This window comes from Clarias gariepinus, chromosome 13 (genome assembly GCF_024256425.1).
Source record: "Clarias gariepinus isolate MV-2021 ecotype Netherlands chromosome 13, CGAR_prim_01v2, whole genome shotgun sequence".
Lineage (NCBI taxonomy): Eukaryota > Metazoa > Chordata > Actinopteri > Siluriformes > Clariidae > Clarias > Clarias gariepinus.
This window is the reverse complement of record NC_071112.1, coordinates 18305847-18328755: the sequence shown is the minus strand read 5'-3', so window position 1 is coordinate 18328755 and position 22909 is coordinate 18305847. Positions and strand designations below refer to the sequence as shown.

General features: G+C 37.8%; 2 protein-coding genes across 4 annotated transcripts; one reads left to right on the top strand and one right to left on the bottom strand.

Moving 5' to 3' along the window:
* Positions 1–639: 639 nt before the first annotated feature.
* On the bottom strand, positions 640–9392 carry fam161b (FAM161 centrosomal protein B). Of its 3 annotated transcripts, none has more exons than XM_053510005.1 (9): positions 9288–9392; positions 5286–5608; positions 4332–4804; positions 3747–4084; positions 3304–3425; positions 2934–3101; positions 1747–1846; positions 1445–1620; positions 640–1083 (listed from the first exon to the last, which is right to left on the bottom strand). In XM_053510005.1, exons 2-9 carry the CDS (start codon positions 5549–5551, stop codon positions 999–1001), a joined length of 1728 nt encoding a protein of 575 aa, XP_053365980.1. In that variant the 5' UTR covers positions 5552–5608; positions 9288–9392; the 3' UTR covers positions 640–998. The 3 variants fall into 3 exon arrangements, with proteins under 3 accessions (XP_053365980.1, XP_053365979.1, XP_053365978.1); XM_053510004.1 differs by lacking the exon at positions 9288–9392 and adding an exon at positions 7805–8008; XM_053510003.1 differs by lacking the exon at positions 9288–9392 and adding an exon at positions 6004–6444.
* coq6 (coenzyme Q6 monooxygenase) lies at positions 8003–22233 on the top strand. Its single transcript, XM_053510006.1, has 12 exons — positions 8003–8518; positions 9965–10099; positions 13095–13153; positions 15762–15888; positions 17421–17551; positions 17638–17745; positions 17883–17945; positions 18091–18198; positions 18886–19088; positions 19340–19455; positions 21254–21420; positions 22104–22233. Exons 1-12 carry the CDS (start codon positions 8323–8325, stop codon positions 22131–22133), a joined length of 1443 nt encoding a protein of 480 aa, XP_053365981.1. The 5' UTR covers positions 8003–8322; the 3' UTR covers positions 22134–22233.
* Positions 22234–22909: the final 676 nt, after the last annotated feature.

Here is a 22909-nt window from a genome sequence, read left to right as displayed (position 1 = left end):
GTTGAAATGGGCTAGACCTTTTATGCTTTTAATTCTTGAAACATATATCATCATGGCATTCAGAAATAAGTTAAAAGGAGTGTCACTGTAAATCTGGACAAAATATAAGCTCTTGATGTGGCAAGCAGCTGGGGCAGCACAGTGACATGAGGTTTTTTTTTTTTTTTTTTACTATGATAAATAAATATCCAACATTGACTTTAGTGGTGCTGTGGGTCTCAAAATAGCCAGATCTCATCCCCTAGATTTATATCCAAGTGATGTGAATTTCAGATGTGCCTTGTCCTAAAGGGAACTTTTGTGTCATATTGTGTCTTTTTCCTGTATATTTAAATTAAGCTCAGAGAAGAATGCTTTCCTCTGTAACATTTATAGTTAATAATTACAGTATAGTCATACAGTGTTATACTTGTCCATCATCATCACCTTAACTTTGCAGATGTCAGAAGGAAAGCGTGAAAATGTGTTTACTGAATCCCCAGGTAAACTTTCCCTTGTTTACTGTTTGTTAATATTCCACAGTTCAAACCCTCCAGCCCCATTACCACAGGTTGTAAAACATGTCCTGGCATCTGTGTGGCCTCAAATATTATTTAATGTTCAATAAGCAGAAGACAAGTAAATGCAAAACCTTTATTATTCATTTTCTTTTTGCGAAGATTTTTCCACTTGAAAGAGTCTCTCTGTAGCACCCAACAAATTTAGATCCACAAGTCCCAAATTGCCTTTGACATTTTCATCTTAATAAGCATGTTGCACAGCCAGAATCCATCTTGTCAAAGTAGAATCATATTCATCCCCTAAACATCACTTACAAACACGACATGTAAACATTTAAACAGAAGCCATGAAAAAGTAAAATTACATCTCTGAGCTCTACATGGCTTACCACATTTTCAACAAGACTTGAAAGCTCAACTGATTTTAGAATTGTGCCAGGGTTCTTATATATGACTATGGCACTCTGTGTTAACCAAATACCAACTGCTTGCTCACTGTCAGCTAATTCCTTTCCCTTTGGGTTTCGCACTTTCATCTTCTGTTCCATTCTCACTTCGGACGCTGTTGTCCATGCTTCCATCCCTGCAGCAGGAGCAGTTAATCAAACTCTATTTTCATACAGGATTAATATAGTTATAAATATTGTGTGTATGCTTACAGTCACTAAAAGTAAAACATAAATCAAGATACAAGTACAGCATATATATTGCATATACTGTATATAGACATACATATTGCTATGTTCCCAGACAAAGATTTAATGGTAAACTTGAAATATATTTATCAAGAAAAGAACTAAAATTTAAGAATTTACATATACAGTACAGTACACATACACCGTAAGCAATTGAAATACAAGTCTCCCGGTCAGCAGCATTCCAATTATGGCTATGGACTAGGAGACCTGATTATACTCCAAACATGTAATATTTAGTGTGTATACCTGTGCTGGATGTCATCTTCAAAGTCATCAGCACAATTACTGTTGCCATCAGCTTCTGTAGTTTCTGATGACTGACTTTCATTATTTTCTCCAGTTGTTCTTATAAAATTTTCATCCAGGCCCTCGTGCTCTAAAGTATTCCTGTATCTGCGCTCAGCATCACTTTTAGCCTTTCTCTACAAAAAAATGGATTGAAAAATCACCAACGTAAATACAATCTATTTTAGCATGACTGCAGGTGTTTGGTTGACTGCACGCACAAAGATTAAACATGCATTATTTAGTTATGGCTTTTAGCGTACCTGTGACACCTGTTCAAAGAGGTAAGGACGTGCCAAGACCCGAGATTTCATCTCCCTCAGTTCTTTTTTATAATCTTTCACCCTTTCTTGATCAGCTTGTCTGGTGTTAGAAGGCAAAATAGGTATTGTGATGTAATTTGTTAATTGTACCATTAAAGAAGATATTAAAAAACTGTGTTTGATTTCTACTGGAACCAGTGTTCAGACAATGTCAGACCAAAATCAATGTTACATGTATACTACAGTGAGACTGCTTTTAACTACACTACATAAGTCCAATTCCAGTTGTCTTCTGATTGTTGTAAGTTGGCCAGGTTTGTTTAACATATTTCAATTTCCCTTTTTAAATTTTTTTTGTTTTGCTTATCAAAGCTGTATGGATTAATGGGTTTGTGATGTAAAAGTGATGTAGGCTGTTATTTCTCATCAGGTGGAATTAGTTTTACAATTAATAGCAGTATATACAGACTCAAACTGGGAACTAAGGTACAATGCAACCTCAGATTGCGAGTTTCCCACAAAACGAGCAAAGATTTTTAATAAATTTTGACTTAAAAAATGAGCAAGTCTTGGTTTACGAGTACCGAGTATCATTTATCACGCATGCGTTTCTTGTTTTGATGCAGAGTGTCAGGTGATCGATCACAACTGAGCCAATGGTTTTTCTCTTTCTTGCGCTGCGGAATTGTGGATAATCGTCTCCCCTGCTGGGTCTTAGTGCTTGTCTCTCACTGGTATAATCAATATCCATGCATGCGTGTACTGTTTACTATAACACACGTGTGCGCACACGTTATTTGACCCTTACTTCACACACATACACAAACACATACACACACACATACACACACACAGCGCCTGCGCGCATAAACGGTAACACTTATCTGTCTGGATTTATTTTTACGTTTTTTAAAAGGTAAAGTGCAGGTTAATTTGTTTTATTTTTACTTTATATTTTGTATTAATTATATTCATGTATTTATTTTTTTGGGCTGTGGAACGAATAATTAGAGTTTCCATTATTTCTTATGACTTCTTTGATTTACGAGTGTTTTGGAATACAAGCCCACTTTCGGAATGAATTATGCTTGTAATCCAAGGTTCCACTGTATGGAATGGACACGTACGAAAGCCATCTTCTGTATGACCATCCTGATAAAAAAGAAGTGCACAAAGAACACACTTGCCTGTGCTGCTTAAGTTTCTCCTGAAAGACCTCTTTGAGACTTTGGTGGGGGTCCATGGCCTTGGCACGTGCTGCAACACCTTTGCACATGGCTTGAGAGTTCAATCTGTGTTGTCTCATCCATCCTGCATTTTGTTGCTCCATACTTTCTCTCAGCTCCAAAGACTTTCTGCATTGTTTGATAAAAAAAAATAATGCTAAGTAAAGTAATCAGATAGTAAATCCGATAGTTCAAACAGTAAAAACAAAAGAGACTACAGATGCATTTATACTGTGCACAAGGTATGGTCTACAATAAAAAAAAATAAAAAAATTTAGGGCTGCTGTAAAGTTATTTTATAACTTTCCAACCACACCCATATTCTGCTCACCGTATGGCCATAGACCTTTTCCTGGCAGCATCAGTTATGTAAGTTGGAAGAGTATCTCTGGATAATGATGTTAAGCCGCTAAAGGAATTGCTCCTCTTCAAAATGTTCATATCAGTATTTTTCTAATAGGAAATGAAAAACATTTCTCCATAAAAATAATACAACATTTTTAAATTTGTGACATGTAACTTCACACCATTAAAAAAAAAAAATCTATGTAGACTAATATTTTACCTGCAAGAAACAACAACTGTCCTAGTAGCATCTCAAGCTAGTTAGCTAACTGCCTGTACATTAGCTCAAATTTATTACAGGTACAGTGAAGTTCTCTTTGGGGTCTTGATTAGCACTGTCAATTTCATAAAGATTTATTTCATAGTAGCCAACCTATTGAAATATAAAATTAAATGCTAAATAATAAATAAAAAAAAGATTAAACCAACTGGTGATTCTTCTGCGCTGCTTCTGCTAAGACGTGGTTGAAGAGCTGATGTTCGTAGATGGAATGGCTGGCAGTGGGTGACCTCTCTTCTTTCTGTTCTCTCCATTGCCTTTTTCTGGAAGGCCTGGTGCAACTTATTAAAGTCTGGCACCTTAGCATTAGTCTTTGGTCGGAAAGACGGACTTTGCTCTAAAAATCCAAGCGCTTTGGTCTTGGTTCTCTGTGCGCTGCGAGTCTGGTTCTCGGCTGCGCTACTTAGGCTCTGGATGGGAGCAGATGACGCCCTAAGAGTCTCCTGGGCTCTGGCCTGGATGCGAATTGTCCTCTGTTGTTCCTTCTCTAAAGCGACATTAGTAGAATTTACAATAAAGACCTGAATATTTATATCACATTATGCAATCAGGCTTTTAACCCAATCATTTAAAGTAAGATATATAATGATTAGTAATTCCATCATTATACAATTAGGCATGTGGCCAAGAGTTATGGAAATTCCTATAAATTATAAGCTAAGCATATCTAAAGTGATGTCTCACTATACCTACTGTATACTGTATATATATGGCAGGACAAAAAGAAAAATTACCTTTCAACTGTTCAGAGATTGCTGGGTCTGTGGCAGGTTTGGGTACGCGTTTCCTACTTCTATCATCCTTTTTGGTTTCACTCAGTTTTTCAGCGCTGGTCTCTGACTTTAGTCTGTCCCTTCTTCTCTCCTCTCTATGTTGAAACGTAAAAGGTCTCTGAATAGATAAAAGGAACTCTTTTCTCCTCTGCCGTCCCACCTCCCTCACACGTTCCTGTTCCTTTACAATGTCGTCATAAAGGAGCTTACAGACATGACCCGGTACAGGCGATACGTGAAACTGCTTGTGACATTCAGCCCAGTCCAGTTCTTCTCTGTCAGTTGTGACTTGTTTGAACCCTTTGGCACGGAGATGTGTTTTATTTCGAAGATCTTCTGAATGGGTCATTGTAGATCTCTGGGTTCCAAAGTTAAGAAGCTTGTGCATGGAGCTCAGGTCAGGTGTGGAGGATGATCTCTGTGGTCTATTATACCTGAGCATGAAGTATTTTTTTTAACTATCTCACGAAATCTTAATTATAATAAGTTCAGAGGTTATTTTCAGATATTATGTTCATTTCTACTAGATAGTAACAAGGAAAAATATGTGTTTCAAGCATGTGAACAAGTATTGTTGGTCTATTTTAAAAAGCACTGTGTGGTTACACTTATAATAATTGGAATTAAGGTGCAACGTACTTGTAACATCAGCATGTTATACAGGTGTCTTCCATTAAAATCAAGAGATGATCTGGCATAGGGGATATTACTGGGTTAACTAATGAACAGATTGTGAGTAATCTCTTGGCTGTGGTGAAACCCTGACACTGAGTGGAATAACTGCTAAGGTCTGCTGTTGATTAGAGCATGTAAATGTGACTGTTGATGGGTATAAACAAAGAAATGATCCAGCACTGATACTGTCTGACTAGCTAGCAATAAGCTAGTTGTATATTCAGAAGAGCATTAACTTACCAGTTAAAACTTCCTTTGTTTTTGGTGTTGCTTTCATCACAATGGGGATCTCTCTGTTTACTGTTGGTTTTTTGTTGAGTGTTAAAGCCTTTCGAGAGCAAGTAGTTCTGTAGGGTCCGGCTCTCTAGACCAGCCTGGTGTTGCAGCTTGATTTTCTCAAGCTGTTTTCGATGTGAAGCTTTCAGGGCCTCTAATCGGAGATCCAGAAGGATGTCAGGCTTCGGCCTGTCCTTTAGAAAGGGCTCCAGGTTCTCTGAAGTTCTCATCCTGACTTTCTCATCAACTATCTCTTCACATTCAAAATTCTCTAAAGGGGGAAACGTCTGAGAAGAGAAAGAGGATAGCTACAGCAGCTTTTTATAACTGAAAGCCTTTTCTAACTATGACTGAAAAACTATATGCAGGTGCATATATAAAGATGTATATACTGTAAATAAATGTATGAGCTGTCACTGTATTCACTGTTACAGTCTGATTCAGGGTTTTAGTAGCTACAGTATGAGCTTGGGCTGACGCACCCGTTTTTACTAGTTACAAATCCCGTGACATGATCATAGATTGACATGGAAGTTGATGACGATGCTGCCTCCTGCTACATCAAAGAATGGCATAAGTGCTGATAATGATGCTGCTTATCTATTACAGTCAGTGAGGAACACATAAATGATATGCCTTTGATGGAACCATCTGTGCAAACACACAATCAACGCCTACCTACCTTCTTCTTTTTCTTTCGGCTGTTCCCTTTCAGAGGTCGCCACAGCGAATCATCTGCCTCCATCTAATCCTTTCCTCTGCATCCTCTTCTCTCACACCAACTAACGTCAAGTCCTCTCTCACTGCATCCATAAATCTCCTCTTTGGCCTTCCTCTAGACCTCCTGCCTGCCAGTTTGAACCTTATCCTTTGAGCATCCTCCTACTGATATATTCAACATCTCTCCTCTGAACATGTCCAAACCACCTCAATCTGGCCTCTCTGACTTTATCTCCAAAACATGTAACGTGGGTTGTCCCCCTGATGAACTCATTCTTGATCCTATCCATCCTTATCACTCCAAAAGAGAACCTCAACATCTTCATCTATGCTACCTTTAGCTCTGCCTCCTGTCTTTTCCTCAGTGCCACTGTCTCTAAGCCGTAGAGATCAACGTTTAACAATCAAAGCCTCCCACCGCAAAATTCAAGTTTTTTCAATAAACAACAGTGCCTACTATTGCCTACAAAACACCCGTGACATGCTCACATTATGACATAAGTTTTTAAGTTAAGCTTTTATTTGTCAAATATATATTACAGCAGAGTGAAATTCCTTCTTCGCATATGCCAGCATAACTGGTCAGCCATTATACAGCACCCCTGGAGCAGGGGCCTTGCTAAAGGACCCAACAGTGGCAACCTGGTGGAGCTGGGGATCGAAACACAGATCTTCCGATTGGTAACTCTGTGCCTTAGCCCTTGGGGCTACCCAAATTATTGTAATCAAATTACAATCAAATTGGATTACAATCAAGTTGGATCAAATTACCAACCACCCAAATGAAACAAGACAGAAAGATGACGTAGAGTGTATCAACAGTCAGGAGAGCTGGTTCGGTGGTTGGTCTGGAGCTGGCCTCTCTTGGGGAAGTGGTAAAGAAGAGGACACTTAACAAAATGCTGTCCATCATGGCCAACACCGACCACCCACTTCACTTAGTTTTCTGCAGCCAGAAGAGTGTCGCAAAAGACTTCTGTAGCAAAGCTGCTCAACGGACAGATCATACATACAGATTTACATACAGACTAAATTCCCTAAATTCACTTTCATGCTGCTCTTTGCACAATTAGGTTTTTGCACAGTTAATACTGTTTGCACTGTTGTCACTTATAAAATTGCACATCATGACTGAACTGCAATTAACCTTTTGATTTTTGATTTATATGCTTCATTATATACTCCTTATAAATCTTGCAGTGTCTCTTCTTAGATCTTTATTGGACTAGTAACTTCAGTTCTCACATTACGCTGTGTGTACTGACTATATGTAAGATAGACAGTGTTTAATCTAAAACCTGTCTTTGTGTTACTGTCTCTATGGCTGCTGAATAGCTGGAATATCCTTAGGGATCAATCTATCTATCTATCTATCTATCTATTTAACAGATGGAAATATGGTAGGTAGTATCTTATATATAGTATCTAATTTTATAAGATAACATTATCTGAATTATTGGGTAAGAGGCTAAATTGTAAGATTTCACCAGATAATATAAGACGCTGATACTTCCTGAATTACAAGTGAGCGACACCGCGCGCGCTGCAAGGTTACTATGGCAACCGCAACGCTAAAACACAACACACCATTATTTTTTGGCGGAAATCTTGTAGAAACAAGCAATACACGCATCCATCCATAGGACGTGTATTCTAAACAGCTATCCTTACAAACACATTACATAACAAACATTAATTTTATTAAAGCTGTAGAGAGATTTTATAACCGCTTAAGTCAACGCAGTTTATTTCATTCTTCTTACCGGCGACATCTTAGTCGAATCGGTGGACGCAGTTACAGACTGCGCACACAAAACAAGTGATCTTATATTTCACATCTCATTTCTTCGAAAATACCCCTCGCTGCTTGCGATGACTCTGGAATCTCCTCCACGTTCTGAGCTGCAATTTTCCTCCAGACCGCATGATGGCGCTAAACATAATAAGTACTTTAGCGCACATGGAGAATATTTCCCACCAGCACAAGCGTTGATATTATATTCTAATACGTTTGATTGTTCACACAATAGCCGTTTATAATTTTTAATCTGTCGGCTGAAAATACTTTTAAATTTTCTTTGGCTTTTAAAATGATAGGCTGGTTAAACAGGAAGTGCTAGACTGTTACGTGAGCGGTCATATCAACATGGCTCTTTGAATAGGAAAAGTTATTGCGTTGTCAATAACAGGACAAACTGAAGGAGATTTGTTTTGTTTTTTTAGGGTTGCGCTTTAAACCGACCAGGCAGAGTGGTTTAACACGCCCTCTCCGCTCCTCGAAATGTTTGCTTTGGCGAAAGTGAAGCAGGCTGCAGTTGGAGTGATACGCCAGTGTTTCAGGGTGAAGAGTCTGAACAGATTGAGGGCGTTTAGCACAGGAGACTTGTCCTCTGAACATGGAGAGGAGGGAAACGACGTGTACGACATCATCATATCGGGTGGAGGAATGGTGGGGACTGCTATGGCATGCTCACTAGGTGAGTTACTTAAAACGACAAAACAGACCGTTTACGCTCCTGTAAAGTTTACGCTGTGTGAAGGATCCCTACACTCAGTGTGGCCAGAACGCATCACTTTTTTTTTTTTCTTACCCCAGCCTGTCTCACCTTCAAGTGCTCATTCAGCAGGATGGAAGTTTTTAGTTTAGGCAGCGAATGAGTGCCCTCGCATCTTAAAGCTGCAATTGCGGTTGCAGTGAAACCACACGCCGGGGTCCCGGGTTCCAACGTGGCCAAGGGGCCACTTACCCTCCAGATCTGATGAAAAGCCCAGTCCTCTCCTGCAAAATGTCCCTCTTCTGGATAAACTCGTTCACCAGAAGCATCCTTCTCTTTCCAACCCCGCATAAATCTCTGCACATTTTGGTATTTTAATAAAAGTGCTGATTTTGTTTTTCATCCAAATATAGGCAAGTAAAAATATAGGCAAACAAATTCTTGCTTTTTACAGTATATAACCTAAGCACGGTTTCATCCCCATGTGTATCACCTTGATAGCTCACAGTGGAACAAGGCTATGCCTTGTGGCTCTAAGTGTCCTAAGCCATGCCTCAGTGGCTCTGCTTCTTCTTGTGCATCTTCACTCAGTTTCAGAGAATATCAATTAATCCCTGATTGGACACTCCAATCAGTAGTCCAATGTAATAACCACTGTGTGGCCTTTTATTCTTTTAACCTTGCGGTTAATATTAATTTCCTCAATTTGCAAGAATTAACCCAGAATTAAATATTGATGATTAGAGGGTACCTGCGGCTTCACCCTCGTGCAGATCCTGATGCTTGCATGCTAGGACATTGCTGCTCCAATGTTTCGGCAGCCCTTCTGCCTGTTGTATGCGCTATCGTTGTAGTCTGATCAGAGGTTCATTCATTCGTCATATGCACAGTCGCTGTAGACACTCTGCAGTCTGATCTGGGCTTTCAGTAGGTCTGTGACATGTTCACAGTATGACCTAAAAGTCTATGACATTGACACCTGCAGGTACATTTAGTGAGTAACGCCTGTGACACGTCTGGTTTCCAGTCAACCCGCTGCCACTCCACATGCTGCGCCAATGTTTCAGCAGCCCCTACTTTTGCTGGTCGTATGTGCTGCCGCTGTAGGTGCTCTGAAGTTTGATCCAGGGTTTCAGTAGCTATTGGGTGATAGTATGTAAACGATAATTACAACGACACCTACTTCCTATCTGCACAAACCCTGCCTTTCCATACCAACAAACAGTTTCGGTTTTATATATAGATAGAGAGATAGTTGGGCTTCCATCTGTTATACCTTTCGCTAATTCACTTCTTTAGTTAATCCTTCAAAAGCACAGAGATGGGTGGAAAGTGTTTAAATTAGTTAGTAAATCTATGAATAATAGAATCTAAGTGGGGAAATTATTAGTTTAGAGATGATCTTCATTGATTTTATTCTTTCCTCAGGTTTTGAGCCGAATTTGCAAGGCAGAAAGATTCTTTTGCTGGAAGCAGGTCACAAGAAAGAGCTGGACAAGGTGCCAGAGGTTTACAGCACACGGGTCAGCTCCATCAGCCCGGGCTCAGCAACACTCCTTAGTGGTATATTGTGCAATAATACACCTGGTTTTAAATTGTTGCAAAATCTCACCTGTTTTATACCTTAGCCTTATTCCAGAGCTTCACACTTGAATTGAACATGAGTAATTATAGCCCATTGCTTATAACATTAGTTTTATCACTTAAAAACCAAAGCCAGCATTTAAACAATACAAAATAACTTAAAATATTTAACAATTAGTTAAATTTTATAGAGCAGCACATTTCTGCCATTTGTTATAATCATTATTGCAACAATTTTGTCAAGTAATTCGCTTCTACCACACAGGTGACATTTTAAATGCCTCCAAAATTTTGAACGAGTGTTAGGCAGTTGTGAGCATGCGGGTGCTTGCAGCTTTTAACACATGCGTTTCGAGGATAATTAGCACTTGCGGTGTTTTGAGACTGGTGTAAGTGTGTGTAATGAGCGGGTTTGAGACTAATTTGCTCGCAAAGTTTGGAGAAAAAAGGCTGATCGGAGGCTTTAATGCACACAACTTTTCAAAATGTGACGGCAAAAAAAAAATTTTTCTTGCACCTACTCGGAAGCTGGTGCCCTCGGTACAGAATTGGTTATGTCCAACATGATCGGTCATAGCTGATAAAGTCACTGGTTGATCGACTGATGCATCTAAATGTGATAAATCATTTAAAAACTAATTTTACATTTAAATCACATTTAAACATTTAAATGTTATTCTACAATATTGTCTACAATAGCTAAAAAACTACTTTAACGTCCACTCCTTAGCAAAGAGCAGGAACCTGAGCCTACAGCCAGCGAAGGTTTACAAAAAACGCATAGTGGATGATTGAAGGTGGTCTCCTGATGTTTTTTTTTTTTTCTTTTTTATTCAGCAATCCAGCTTCAATCAAACTTACTGTATCATAGACATAATATTGTTGTGGTGTGTGTATTAGTACGCTTAAGAGTTGTTCTGTTCCTGGCAGTGTACTGGAACTTGCAGTATGTCAAGTGTGGATCAGATTTCTCTGAATAAATCTCACTCGGGGTGAGTGTGTGTGACAGGGAGAACAAGAGTGAGAGGGAGACAGACAACAGATTGGAGTCAAGCACAAATCTGTCTTTGAGAGTCTTGTGAACTCTCATACCAAGGTACAAGGAGTTTAATTTTACATTGCTTAATTACTGATTTCTTTAAATGAAGTGCTAATTGAGGTATGTGAGAGTAAAACTAGAGTGCTAAATAAACCTTTATCATAATATAATCGGCATAGCCAAAATTATTCGGACACATGCATTTCCGGTATTGCTTAAAATCAAGCTCATAACAATCAGCCTCTATACAAACTTTGGATCTTTAGCATGGCACTGTCAAAAAATGACACCTTTTCCTTGAGTCTAGTTAAGGAGATTTATGCCCATCTAGATCTGCCTTGGTCAACTGTGACTGCTCTTATTGAGAAATACTGTAGCAAAGCAACAACAGTTCAGCCATAAAGCAGTAGGCTGCACACTCTGAGTGAGCCCATGGAGTAATGAAGTGTATAGTGTTGTGTCTATTGTTAAAAGTCAGTGCAGCTTGTATGGCTTTTTTTTTTTTTTTTAAAGAGTTAACAGATGCTATAGGAGATGACCCCTTGATGGCGCTAAACAAGGCCTCTTGACCAAATCATGCGTCCAGCTTAAGACAAACAATACTGGATGCTGATCACTACATTAAAGGAGATTAAATTTATAGTAACCAAGACTATCAGCTAATTAAATTTTATACAGTCAGTAGATAGGGATAAATAATTTAAGAAATGGATTGGCATTAAGCAAGTTGTCAGAAAAGTTTTACCCACTACTGTTTTACAGCTGTAACTGTACGCATAATGGCTTGCTCAACCGAGTGACATACTGTAGCAGATGGAGACAGAATAACTCAAATTTGTACGCAACTCATAAGTGTCTAAGCATCATAGTTATATATATAAAATAAACATCCAGACGAATCGCCATAAAATGATGGAAAGTGCAACTTAAGACTAGTCTTCTGCTGTGTTTCAGATTTGAATGATGTAATCCTTGTTAATTTTTTTTTGTTTGCAGAAAATGAACTCATGTTTTCCGTTGGTGTTTTTGAGCTGTTTTGTTGCTGTGCTGTGTAGGTTTTAGCTTGTTAGCAAACCTCAGAAAAACTAACTACCTAATGTTTGTTGTCTTTACGTATCCTGACATTATGTATACCTTTTATTTATTTACTCTTAAAAAAATATATATATATATATATATATATATATTTTTTTTTAATTATTATTTTTATTTTTTTTTGCCATAGCGGCAACCCATAAATTAAATTGTTCCTTACCACAACATAACTAGCCGTGTGTATTTTTTAGCGCATGATGAGCCATGTAAGGGTTCATTTAGAGGCAGAGCTCTGGTTAATTGAGGGGCATTATACAGTGAAAGGGCTCCCAGCAGGAAGAAATTACGTCTGCTCCAATCATAGCAAAGCTCATAGAGAGGACGCTGTCATTAAGCCTATTTGCAGCAATGCTTCTGGATAGAAGATTCAATAGAAAGTAGGTCAAAGGATGAAGGAGGCTTGCACACGGCTCATGCAGAAATTTGGTTATCCGTTAATGTGGCTTGTTTGGGGCAATTTGAGAGAAGGTGTGGTACTGCATATATGCGAACAATAATGTTTGGCTGTTTTAGTCAGAGGCATTTTAAAACTATGAACATGGCATATTACAAATGCAAGTACAGATTAAATTTGTTGAGACAAGTAATGAGTGCTTTTCTGCTTTACATTTTGACCAAAAAAAAAACAGGCTCATTGTGTTTAATCCTTCTTGCTTGCTACAACTCAGATTTGTCATCTCATTTTAAAGTTGTGGCTTAACTGCAATGCATGGAAAAGTCATTTACCAGATTAAGTCACATGTGTAGGTGTGATCGAGTACCTTTTTTTTGTTTTTTTTTGCTAATCCACGTGAATTCCAACTCACGCAGTGACTCATCTTATGTCTTTTTATATAACAGGTCTTGGAGCTTGGGATCATATAGTCAATCTGAGATGCAAACCCTATCAAAAAATGCAGGTGTGTATAATATTTGATCGAATTATTGTGAACCAAATGAGTGAGTTTATAAAGTGTTAATAAAAATGTAATGTGATTTTTTTTAATTATTATTATTTTTTTTAAATACACGTACAGACAGACAGTACCAGTCAGAAGTTTGGACACACCTTTGTATTCATTTTCTACATTTTAGACCAATTATTTCTATTAATTTGTTTATATATTTATTTTTAAATTTCAAAGTATTTTCTTCAAAGCTGTGGAATATGGCATTAGGTAATTAAGTAGCAAAAACATGTTATTTTAAGACAGAGGCCACCTGTTCTGGAATAGTCAATGCAAGAGTAATTTTGTCAAGTGCATTAGCAAAACCCATCAATCATCATGATGAAACTGGCTCTCGTGTAGTCCATCCCAGAAAAGCAAGATCAAAACTTACCTGTGCTGCAGAGAAGTTGTTTATTTAGCAGCCTTAAAAATATCACCAATTTACAACACTTTAGATTACAGTCGTTATGAAGGCTTTATAAAGCATAAGTAAAAGACACTCAAAGAGATCTCGGTATCATAATCAAGGGAAATACAGACACGCACATACACAGGAGCCCAAAAATTGTATACACACAGGTTTATATCATCAATGTTTAGTATTATGTCAGGAGTTGCAGCATTGTTGGTGCCATCATGTGACTGTCAAGAAAAGAGCCAATGTAAATGGCAGAGGCACGCTGTGATTTCGAGTAATGCAAAATACTTTTGAAGTGCTATTAAAAATCTGTGTGAAGTTCAACAACGGTGACGTGTGTATGAAACACAACCACCAACACGGCTAACAGTCGCACAAATTCATGATGAGTACTAAAACGATGGCAAAAAATTAAAGCATTATGAGGGGCATTCCCTGCGAACAGTCTTGTCTGTGCTGTTCATACAGTATAGTAGGTTTTGGAAATTAAAAGTTTCTGGCAGGTAAACGTATAATGTATAATGTGTATCTGTGTGTGTCTGTATAAAACTATCTGGGTTCTGTAAGCAGTTCATACAGTTATAAGAAACCCTTTTCTTTGGGTGGAGTGTTTTTTCCTGTCCAACTTTGAAATGAGCCGCTTGAGAAAGTAGTGAACCAGCATTATGTGACTAACTATAAATATGCTTTTACTGTACTTATAACAATAAGAGTTATAATTGAAAGGGCATGACATATTTCCAGGAGATGTAATTAAAATAATGGGAGAAACTTAAATAAGCATAATTATTTTGCATTTATGCTTTTCACATGAAATTATGGTACAAGTATTTGATAAATTCGACAACGTTTGTATTGCCATAATGCCGCAGGCCTTATACCTTATTTAGTGCTGTCACAATAAATCATGGATGATTAAACTAGTGGCTAGTTCCATATCTACTAATTAGGGAACTTCATTGGGAAAACAGGGCCTGGAGGGGGAAAAATGGCACTAGACAGCCCAGAGGTCAATGGCAAAGCACCCTTGGTTTCTGCACTTCTTTAGAAATGCGGGTCCAACTCGTAAGATGTGGCCATACTCCAGGCAAAAAGAAATTCTATGGTTTCTGGGCAAGTGGAAGGATGTCATAAGAGGCCACTTTATGGTATCCTTCATTTGCTGTACCTTTTCTGCACCCTGCAACCTCTCTCGTTTTTGTCTTGTGTATGTGTTTATGTTCAAACAAGAGAATGGATCGCAATGGACTGAGGTCAACCTAACAAGATTCCCTTTCCCTCCAATTCACCCTCCAATTAAGACTAAGTGGTTAGAGGAAAAAGACCAAAATGGGTTTGGGAAATGCCAGCTACCAAAAAGTTTCTTTTAAAGCTTTGGAGGATCCCTACAGAGTTATCAGAAAACTGGAATGGCTTGTACCTTTTCTAGTATCTCTGAAGTAAAAATAGCTGTATGAAAATTCTCTTTGTGAATGATGGGAGAGACTAAATGTACATAGCAACACACATCAGCATGAGAGTTATCAACAGCAGTGTTTTTCCAATGTGTAAAATCTGTGTAATTCTGGGTTTGGTCACGTTTTAAATCATCCACCCAACTGTGTTTGAAAAAGTGCAAACCCAACACTGTTAGCGGTTTTAGTATGGGCATATCCCTAGTGCTTTATGACTAAAAAGACAATCCTTTTTTTTTTTTTTTTTTTTGCATTCTGTTTCTTGTCACCGTAGTAACAAGTTAGTTAAAGTCTTAAAAGAGCAACTGTTTCAACACCTAAATTGTTTGTGTGTGTAAAAGCAAAAAAATATTTTACAACCTAAAAAGCACAGAATCTTAAAACACTGCAGCAAATGGAAAAGTCAGCCTAAACGCTGTGTTTATATATTTATTATGTACTATTTGCTTTACTATAAATGCAGGTGTAAACACATAAAAGATGTTTGATATTTCTTTGCCCTGGAGTGCGTCCTAGGTTAACCAAGTAACTCTGGGTGTTGATAGTTTTAACTTGGATTCCCATTTGCGTGGTGTTTTTGGTCAGATTTTAGGCTGAAATTGAACAAATTTGATGTGCTTTAGTTTAGTGTAGCTTATGCTTTTGGAATTCCAGAAATAAAACCTGAGTGATATTTAGGATAACAGTTATTCGCCCTTTGTTTTAGGTTTGGGATGCTTGTTCTGATGCCCTGATCACATTTGATAAGGAGAATCTTCAGGACGAGATGGCATATGTTATAGAAAATGATGTCATTGTGGCCGCTTTAACCAAGCAGCTTCAGACACTCTCTGGTAACCAATTACATTTTTAAGCTTTGATTCATTTGGACAAAACACAGTACAGGTGCTGATTTTACATATTTATTATGTTTTATTTGTATTTGGCAAGTTTATCCAAAATATAAGTGCTTTATTCTGTCTCACTTCAAACAATAATTAATATTAAATGCTTATTATTCATATTTCTTTGAGTATTGATACTAGAATTGGCGTAAGCTTCTAGAAGCATATAACCTGTAAAAATTGTTGCTTAAATTAAAGCATCCTATGCAAAAAAATAAAAAAATAAATAAATATTTGAATTTTAAAAAAGTTATGGACACTACACCTAGGTGAGATACTTTTTATCACCAATATTTTGGTCAATTGTGTTGGTTTTGTGAATTTTGTTGATGTGTTGATTGAGTGCAGCTTCAGGTTATTAAAAATAAGCTTGTGCATTTTCTGCAATTCTGCACACATTTGTGAATTTTGAATTTTATTAGGCATGTAAAATGCTCTGGATTGATATTGGTGTCCTGTCAACAGCAGTTACAAATTAATGGTGTAAATATTGTTTTTGATTTGTTGCTGCTGTTACTGTGTAGCCTTCAGTTTTCCACTGACTGCATGGTGGAGCTTGCTGTTTATTGCCGTTTTTTCTTCTGCTCTTTGGAGCTTCCAGTGGTGCTTAACTTAACAGGGCCTGTGAACTACAGCCTGGAGTGCAACCAGTTGGTTCTACAGCTACTCTGGCACATGGCGTCACCACAAACTGTTCCTTCCTGCCCGGTGCTTTTGTTTATTTGTACTTTTTCCTTTTGGATTTTTTTTTTAAAGACTCCAAGCTCTTTGATGGGCTCATGTTTTCTCTGCTATTGCAATCATGTAGCACATGATTGGAGTTATAGTTTCCATGAGAAATAGCGTTTCCACGAGACATGCAGACACGTGCAGTAGTCGACTGACCCATTCACAAACCACATTTCACACTGGAGCATCTCACCAGCTTAGAGTGCAGAGAATATTCAGTTGCAACAAATTGTTACAATTAGTCAAGCTGCTCTCAGCCTCTGCAAATAAAATTTTCTCCCTGTTTTTTACCCTTAATATAGTATGTAGTACTCATTAGATGGGGCATCACGTGTCTGGTCATGTGCAAGTGGATCTTTCTTTCTCTTTTTCAGTGTTTTGACCTCTTTTTTGAGTTTTAAGCTGCCTCTGTTGGCTACCACAGGCTTTGGATAACTTTTCTCTGTAATCACTATAAGCAACCAATATTTGCCTCTTTAGTTAAATTAAGCGGACAGGATAGTCTCCAAATGCAACTAGTCATCAGCTCTTCTTTTCTCTGCTTTAGTTTTCCTGTGTTTGCCTTGTATTTTGCATGATGCTGTATGTTTTGGTGAATGCATTCTCGTTTTTATTTTATTTTTTACTTTTTACACAGACTATAATTTATACAAGTAAATCATCATTTACAATCTTTGATCTTAGAAATGGTTTATTAATTCCAATATATTTATTTAATATTTTATGTGTGTAATATCCTTTTTCTTGCCTAGATCAAGTTGAAGTACAGTACAGAACAAAGGTGGTGAAGTACACTTGGCCCAGGCCTTTCCAGGTTGCTGATTCTATCCCCTGGGTCCAGGTGACATTAGCCAATGGACGCACCTTGCAGACCAAGTTGCTTGTGAGGAGAATGTAGTGATCTTCTCAGTGTTAGTCTTATAAGAGAGGTCTTATGAAGATAATATCTTTTTTTCCTATCTCTGACAGATTGGGGCAGATGGACCCAACTCCATGGTACGGAGAGAGGCTGGGATTCCCACCGTCAAGTGGAATTATGACCAGTCTGCCGTAGTGGCCGTTTTACATTTGGCCGAGGTATGTGGAGAGCAGGAATGTAAACTCCATTGTATGTGCGTGGTTCTTCATTTGTAATCAGAGTGCCTTAGTTTGTTTTAAAATATTTCAGTTCACCCGAGTTGACTCTATCATCTTGTGTTTTCCCATATGTGCAGCCTACTGAAAACAATGTGGCATGGCAGAGGTTCCTCCCAACCGGGCCAATTGCAATGTTGCCGGTAAGCTGCTACTGACTGAGATGAATTGATATTCACGGTCAGGCAGTTGGAGCTGGATTATAGTTCTAGCTGCATTATATGCTTGCTAAATAGAAAATTATGTATTTATTTAAGGGATTTCTTTGTTTGTGTGTGTGATATGTAGTTGTCAGACACACAGAGCTCTCTGGTTTGGTCCACCAGTCATCAACATGCAATGGAGCTCCTTCAGATGGATGAAGAGAGTTTTGTGGATGCCATTAACAACGCATTTGTGAGTTCATAATCACTCATCCCAAAGTTCATCTGAGAATACCGTGGACCCTTTGCTGAGGAGATTTTTTACGTGTTATAGCAAACAAAGTTGTTTCATTATACTGTTGTCTTGCCTACAGTACGAGTCAATTTTTATATGGATATAGAATGTCCCCTCAAAAAAAATATTAAAGAGAACTCATGTCTTCATGATTTCTAATGGCTGGATGTCTTCATCCCGGCCCTCATGCATATGCGCACCTTATAGTTTAAATTCAGAAACACATCCCTGTTCCCAAGCTGGCTATTTTTGCTGAGCCTGCTGGTTACAGGACTGTGAGCTTGAGCCATGCCTGCTCTTATGACTGGTTTTGCTAATTAAACCTGTAGCTTGCCAGTGTTGTTTATTATTGTGTTTCTTCAGACCAAATGTACAAAAATTTGTGGTCTGCTTAGCGTCCTTCCTTTAATTACGTTGCTCGAGTGTTGGCTCACAAAAAGGCTGATGAATTGTTATGCAAAAGAATACATTCTTACATTCATACATTCCGTTTTCCATCCAAGTTTTTACAGTATGAAGAACTGGGAGGGTTTGAAAGTAAATATACCACCTTTGTGTTGCTGTCCTTGCTTAAGTTTAAACCTTTGTCATACAGTACTTCTTGTTTTTTTTTGTTTTGTTTTTCTTCTCTTCCACTGTCTACAGTGGAGTAATGACAACCAGTCTGACCTGGTGGAGGCTGCCGGCTCTTTGTTCCGCCATGCCCTGTCCATTCTCATGCCCAATGGCGCCTCAACCCGCCAGCTTCCACCCAGCGTGGCGGCTATTGGCCCTAAAAGCCGGGTCAGGTTCCCTTTGGGAATGGGACATGCCTCAGAGTACATCCGCCACAGAGTAGCCTTAATTGGGTACGTGCATCCGAGACCTTTGTAAAAACCTAGTTAGTGGGTTTTTTTGCAGACCACATGGATTTGTCTCATTCCTTTTACTGAGCTCTGTGTACAAATATATTTATTTTTCTATTGTAGCCCTTTAGAGATATGTACATGTCAAAATGAGTTTATGATTTATGTGTTTGTTTGTTTAGATTTAGATGTTAGAAGGTTCCATTACTGAGTCTTGGATTTACGCAATGGTTTATTTATTTCACATCCCTTAGAGATGCTGCACATAGAGTACATCCTCTGGCAGGCCAAGGTGCCAATCTAGGATTTGGGGATGTGGTCTGTTTGACACAGGTGCTAAGCCAAGCAGCATTCAATGGCAACGACCTTGGTAAGTGATCCAAAATAAATAGCTGGAATAGATGTCAGTTTGTGTACCTTAATTTTTAAGATGCCACATATTCATAGGTTCAAATATATAGTGTTTTCATTTAATAAGCATAAACAAATAATACCATGTCTCAGGCTAAAAATGTGCTTGTGAATTGAAAGCACATAAGGCAAAATCCAAGAATACTATTCCCGATCTTGCGTTCACATGGCATAAGGAATAACCATTTAAATTCATAGGAAAGTATTAAGACATTTGATGGTTTGTGGTTGGAAATTCTACCCCTATCATAGTGGATAGCCTTGATATTAAACTTCATACCTTAGACCTCAGACTTGAGATCAGCATGTCTGTAGACATAATTCTCAATGCATGGTTTCCAAAACAATCCAAATGCATGGTCTCTTTTCCATTTCTCAATCAAGGAAAAACGCATCATAGTTTTATTATATATTTAACCAGTTGATTTTATGTTATTTCCCATTGCTGCCAGGAAATCTTAAGGAAATAGCCACAAATTGTAGAGAAGCTTTGTTTTGTTAGCTATCTTTCTTTGGGATTCACTACCTTATTCAGGTAGTGAGGTACCTTATTCATTAAAAGGGTTATTTAACTCCAAATGTGAAACTCGTATTCTAGACTCATACGTGTAAAGTCATCTTTTCTTTTCTTTTTTATGATTATGGCTTATAGCTCATGCAAAAATCCAGTATCTCAATGTTTGAATATTATGTTATATAATGTTGGAAAAGCCCCAGAAGGTCATTTCTGAAAGTGCTGGCTGTTTGCAGAGTGGAGAGCATATTAATGGAATGTTGACTGGAAAGTGTGGTAGGAAAATGTACACAAGCAAAAGAGATGACTGTAGCCTGAAGAAGTTTGTTGAGTCAAGGCGATTTAAGAACTTGCGAGAGCTTCACAGGGAGTGGAGTGGAAGTAAGAGCCACCATGCACAGATGCTTTCAGGAAATGGGTTACAATCACTGTGTTCCTATTCTCAAGCCACTCCTGAACCAGAGACACCAGCAGAAGATCCATACCTGGACTTAAGAGAAAAATAACTGGACTGATGTTCTTTTCCCTTTTTAGATGAAAGTAAATTTTACATTTCACTTGGAAATCAAGGCCCCAGAATCTGGGAGTAGAGTGAAGAGGCACAGAATCCAAGTTGCTTCAAATCCAGTTTTAAAGTTTTCAGTAAATAATGATTTGTTCATGATAATTGCTACTACCTCATCTGCTTGTGTCTAAAGTCAACTCGGTCGTCTACCAGGAGATTTTAGAACATAAAATCTTTCTCATGCTTCCATCTTATGACCACCTTTATGTAGATACCGGTTTCCTTTTCCAGAAGGACTCCGCACCTGTCCAAAACTACCACTGACAGATTTGCTGACCTATCCAGCCAACTCACCTGACCTAAAGCCTAAAAAGAATCTATGTGAGATTGTCAAGAGGAAGATAAACAACCAAACGAATAACACAGACAAGCTGAATGCTGCTATCAAAGCAGCCTGGTCTTTTTTAAGGCCTTCAGCAGTGCCACAGGCTGATCACCTCTATTTCTAGATTTTAAATCCTTTTTTTCTTGATCTTAAAAAATATTTTAATATTTTTAGTTGCAAGCCATTTTCATTAAAATTAAAACAAAAAAAGGCTTTAAATATTTCATTTGATATACATGTTTCGCTTTTTAAATTAAAATACAGAAAAGAAATTCCCAATATTTAAATTTTTTGAGATGCACTGTATATGTAAAAAAGACTAGCTCATAAGAATTTTGTGCTCTGGCTTCCAGGTGACATGCAGCACCTGCTTAAGTATGAAACTGAGCGCCAGCGGCACAATTTGCCCATGATGGCAGCTGTTGACATCATGAAGAGACTTTACTCTACTAACGCTGCCCCACTGGTGCTGCTAAGAACCTTTGGCCTCCAGGCAACTAACTCGTTGCCACCTCTCAAAGTAAGAACCCAGTGCACAGCTGTTTGTGTTCTTCCATTCACCTTATTTTCTACTGCACTTGTTACTTGCTTTTAAAATGAATATTTTTAGGGTTTTTGTCCTCATTTACCATCTATGACTTCTGTCACACTCTAACTACAGTACATTCTACTTCATATCACTTTAGCTTTGCCTTCTTTGAGATCTCTTTCTCTTCTAACCCTATCCCATCCTGTCCTCTGATTACATGCTTTTATACACTGAACTCTGTCTGTAATTTACATGGTCAGAAGCTGCTACTACTACAGCTAAGTTTAGCATCAAATTTACTGTTCCTCAAAGTGTGGGTGTGGTTGCAAGCCTGTGCACAAGCGGCATTGGCTTGTGATTTCACACTATTTATTACAGGCCGGTCATATGAAACAGCCTAATTCCTTGAATCTACAAGAATCTACCAACAGTATATTTTTGTAAAGGCTTATGCTGTGATTCTTTGTGGTGATCAGACACATTGTAGGAGAAGCTTAAGGTTTTTTTTCTACCTATGATTTTCTGTCAGGAAAAACAGGAAACAAAAGCATATTTTTGTAAATCGTGGAACTGTACTGACTAACTATACTAACCAACTGTGACTGACCAGTGATTTATTTTTATAATGACTGTATATTCTTATTAATATATTCTTTTTTTTTTTCTGTTTACAGGAGCAGATTATTGCATATGCAAGCAAGTAAATGACCATTTGCTCACAAAGGCTTGTGAGTCAAGATGGCATGGACTGTTTGTCAAAGAATTTATGTAAAAGTATAAATTAATAAATCATATGCATCTTTATGTCAGAGGTTCACTTTTTCCTTAAGTCTGGAAGTGCTATTAATTTTAGGACAATTCATATTTTAGCCTTTATACCTATATTACAAAACAAGTGGTGCTTTTGTTTCACCATAACAGCAAGCCAAACTACAAATGTACAGCTTGGGCTGATGAAGCAGTTTATCCTGTAAAATTAGACACTATTTGACAAATAACTTAAAAAAAAAAAAAAAAAACTTTCACAAACATTTAGCCGCACAATACCAAAAGTGGTATTGAATAATTTCCTTTCCACACTAGGTTAAATGAAGGCATAAAACTTGGATCCCAATCTAAAATCCTTAAGAAAACTGGTTTCATCAAGCCTATATAATATTTTAACAGAATATTTTTTAATTAACGTATTTGTCAAATATTATTTTATATATTTCATTTATGTATTTATATAATCATGGTTTCATATTTGGCTGCCATGACCTGCAACTTACACAACAGAGGGGGACGTAGAAGATTTGCTGCCAAGGACCCCAAAGTCTTGCACCTTACTTTTAAATATGAAGCAAAAAAAATACTTTTTAAATAAAAAAGACAGACAGGCAGGAGAGTAGATAGTTATACAGTGAACATTAAGCAGAATTGTAACATAAAACAAGCCTGGAAGTTAAGTCCAACATCCAACGAACTAGCTTATTTACTA